At 38.5% G+C, this 3,180-nt stretch overlaps 1 protein-coding gene across 1 annotated transcript; it reads left to right on the top strand.

The window, feature by feature from the left end:
- The first annotated feature begins 377 nt into the window (after positions 1-377).
- On the top strand, positions 378-2,955 carry LOC139001318 (cell cycle checkpoint protein RAD1). The gene is made up of 3 exons (XM_070403004.1): positions 378-739; positions 1,438-1,536; positions 1,858-2,955. The coding sequence occupies exons 1-3, from the start codon at positions 501-503 to the stop codon at positions 2,039-2,041; spliced, it is 522 nt and encodes a 173-aa protein (XP_070259105.1). The 5' UTR covers positions 378-500; the 3' UTR covers positions 2,042-2,955.
- The last annotated feature ends 225 nt before the right edge of the window (positions 2,956-3,180 follow it).

Genomic DNA, 3,180 nt, shown 5'->3' with positions numbered 1-3,180 from the left:
AGCACGTCAAACTCGTGGCCTGTTAGCTGAGGGTTTGACATGCTTGCTTATAGTGAATACACTGGCATTTAGTACAGATAATATCAACGCAATCCACTGTTGTACAAATTAGACCTTCAAGAAACATCATGGTCTATTCTGCAACAACTCTGTGACTTGCAGTATCAGACCATGTACTCTCCGTCCTGAAATTGTGTGTACATATAATCAAGAAGGTATTTCAGAGGTGTTCTGCCAACCTGGAAAAGGATTTCAGAATTACATTACACTTTGTTCCCAATTTTCTTGCAATTATGTTTGGAATTTGCTGATGACAGTATGTACATCAGGAAAGATGTGATCCTTTCTTATAGAGACACACATTTATGCTAGAAATTGGGCAGGATAAAGTGTTCTTGAGGAGTTTTATGTGTCATTTAACAAAAACCTGAACCCAGAGGATTACAGCTAAGTCCAAAGTGTTATGCATTTCCATTGCAGGGAATTTAACTGCACTTCGAATGTGTTACCAAGGTTATGGTTGCCCCTTGATGCTATTTCTGGAAGAAGGAGGAGTGGTGACCGTCTGTAAAATCAATACCCAGGAGCCTGAGGAAACTCTGGATTTTGATTTCTGCAGCACCAATGTGATTAACAAAATTATTCTGCAGTCAGAGGGGCTCCGTGAAGCATTTTCCGAATTGGATATGACGAGTGAGGTCCTACAGATCACCATGTCTCCTGACAAGCCTTATTTCAGGTACTTAAAGGCAATGCACTTACAACTAATGTCCTTTACTCCTTCTTCCTATTTACACATTTGCTAAGGATGTAGGACTTACATAGAGTGTTATCCAGGGTCTTAGAATTTTCAGAACTTTAGCGAGCTTTTACTCTTCTGCCACACTTTTATTGATCAGGGCACTTAAGATCGGGAAAATTAACTCACTAGTTAATCTTCATAGCTGCAGAGTTAGGCAGTGTTGGTTTCTAGATGAGTAGCTCGGTCTCCTACTTTAAAAACTAGTGGTCTTTTCATTGTTGTACTACTTAAACTGTTGTAAATAATGTCAGAATATTAATGAGTAAAGGGTTTTAAATATCTGCTTTAGAAGAACTGAAGGCCCTTCTCATGGCATTAGGTAGTTAAATATTTTGCTCAAGGTCTGTTAAAATATTAACCAAAATGCAAATCAGTGGAACCCTACTTAAACAGTGATATGAATTAAAGTTCCAGGCACTTACTAGTAAACAGTATTTCAGAGGGTCCCCACCTATATGATCTCGCTCAGCATGGGTAGCTGGAAGGTTCCTGGTTGTCTTTCATCTCCGCTGTGGGAAATGATTCCGTGGTGGAGACCTGAATGCGCTTCTTAAGGCAGTGTCTTCTGTATTTGGATCCTGGTGTGGCTTACTGTTGGACCAATGAATAAATGACTTCCTCCTTTTCTACTGTAGGTTATCTACTTTTGGGAATGCAGGAAGCTCCCACCTTGACTATCCCAAAGATTCTGATTTGATGGAATCCTTTAATTGTAACGAAACCCAAGTTAACAGGTCAGTCTGGTGATGAAGAGGTGGTAAAATACCAAATTTCTATTGAATAAATTTTTTAAAATTTTTAAAACTTTCAATCTGTTGAAAAAAGTGTAGTATTTTTAAAAAATGAACAGTAGGTTCTGGGTTTACTTGGGGATTTGGGGTTATAGTGGATGAAATTATTTTTAATGAAGAGAAAATATTAGCAAACTGACTAAGTATTGGATTTTATTGTACTTGCTACTTGGTAGTTGTTGGCTAACTTTTGTTCTTTTCTGGGAGTTCTGAGCACAGTTGGACGTGCGTCCAAATAACAGCTGTTTATTTACTCCTCTACAGATACAAGATCTCTTTACTGAAGCCCTCGACGAAGGCATTGGTCCTGTCATGCAAGGTGTCTATTCGGACAGACAACCGAGGCTTCCTCTCGTTACAGTACATGATCAGGAATGAAGATGGACAGATATGTTTTGTGGAGTATTACTGCTGCCCTGATGAAGAAGTTCCTGATTCAGAATCTTAAGTACGACTGTGCACTGTGACATTTTATGTCGACATTCACAATAGGTCACATTCTCATTCTTATGATTTCATACTGCATTTCCCAAACGGAAGAGGCCTGGAGGAGACTGGAGCAAGATCCCTGTGCCCTAAGTCACTGTGGAAGTAGATGTTTCTTGTAGTCACAGATGACCCAGTACTGGACTATCCTGTGGTCCTGTTTTTTGAATTCATAGGAATTATTAAGAGCCATGATGAATAAATTATATATTCTATTTAAGTAGGACATTTCAAAAGGCTGAAAATTTAAAGTTTGATGGAGCCATATGTGAAATGTTATTTTATTTATTTATTAAAAAAAGCAAAGGCATGTGGGTATTGCTTATTAGTTTGAATTCTGGAGAATATATCTTAGCACTGGTTCTTAAAGGGCTATGCCCAGACCAGCACCATCAGCATCACCTAGAAACTTGTCAAAAACTCTGCGAGTTGCCCAGCAAAGCAGGCCCCTAACTCTGGAAATTCTGATGTATGCCAAAGTTTGAGAGCCACTATGTGAAAGGATACTGGAGAAAAAAAAAAGCATTTGATTACATTGAAGTGGTTGCTTTTCTTTGTAATTTCTCCACAAACTTTCTGAAACTTAGGCATCACCAAACAAGTCTGAATATATGACTTATTTTTAAAGTATTTATTTTGAAGACATGAACAAGATACAAAATAGTCTTCAGAGTTAGAGGTTTTCTTGTTCTCCAAACTATCCAGTATAGTGAGTCCTGCAGTGAGTACTTTCTAATTCCTTCTATTTCCCTATAAGCGTTTCTCAACTAAACCAAGGTGGAGCAAGCCATTGCGTGATTTTGTATTTCTTGAGTAATTCACAATGAAATAATTTTGTGGGATGTAGATATTTAATAAAGTATAATACTGAAATTGTCTGACCTGTTTACTAGTAGGAAAAAAAACATCTAAAATGAAGTTTCTGTACCAGGTGACAACAGCTTCGTGTGTGTCGGTGGGAAGGCACCATTGATTGGCCTTTTGGGTGGGATGGTTCTTCATGGGGAAAAACTCATCCCAATGCAAGATTCATCTAGCCTCCCTGGTCCTGACCTACTAAGGCTGTCATTATGACCATCCTCCCCCAAAATAAAAGTGGCC

The sequence above is a fragment of the Myotis yumanensis genome, unplaced genomic scaffold (genome assembly GCF_028538775.1).
Source record: "Myotis yumanensis isolate MYYU_CA2020_CCGP unplaced genomic scaffold, mMyoYum1.0.hap1 SCAF_377, whole genome shotgun sequence".
Taxonomy (NCBI): Eukaryota; Metazoa; Chordata; class Mammalia; order Chiroptera; family Vespertilionidae; genus Myotis; species Myotis yumanensis.
Note: the sequence above shows the minus strand (reverse complement) of the source record. Positions and strands in the feature narration are given on the sequence as shown.

Coding starts and splice junctions, on each gene's coding strand:
- LOC139001318 (XM_070403004.1), top strand. CDS start 501: ATGTGTTACCAAGGTTATGGTTGCCCCTTGATGCTATTTCTGGAAGAA. Junction 740..1,437: donor CCTGACAAGCCTTATTTCAG/GTACTTAAAGGC, acceptor TTTCTACTGTAG/GTTATCTACTTTTGGGAATG. Junction 1,537..1,857: donor AACGAAACCCAAGTTAACAG/GTCAGTCTGGTG, acceptor ACTCCTCTACAG/ATACAAGATCTCTTTACTGA.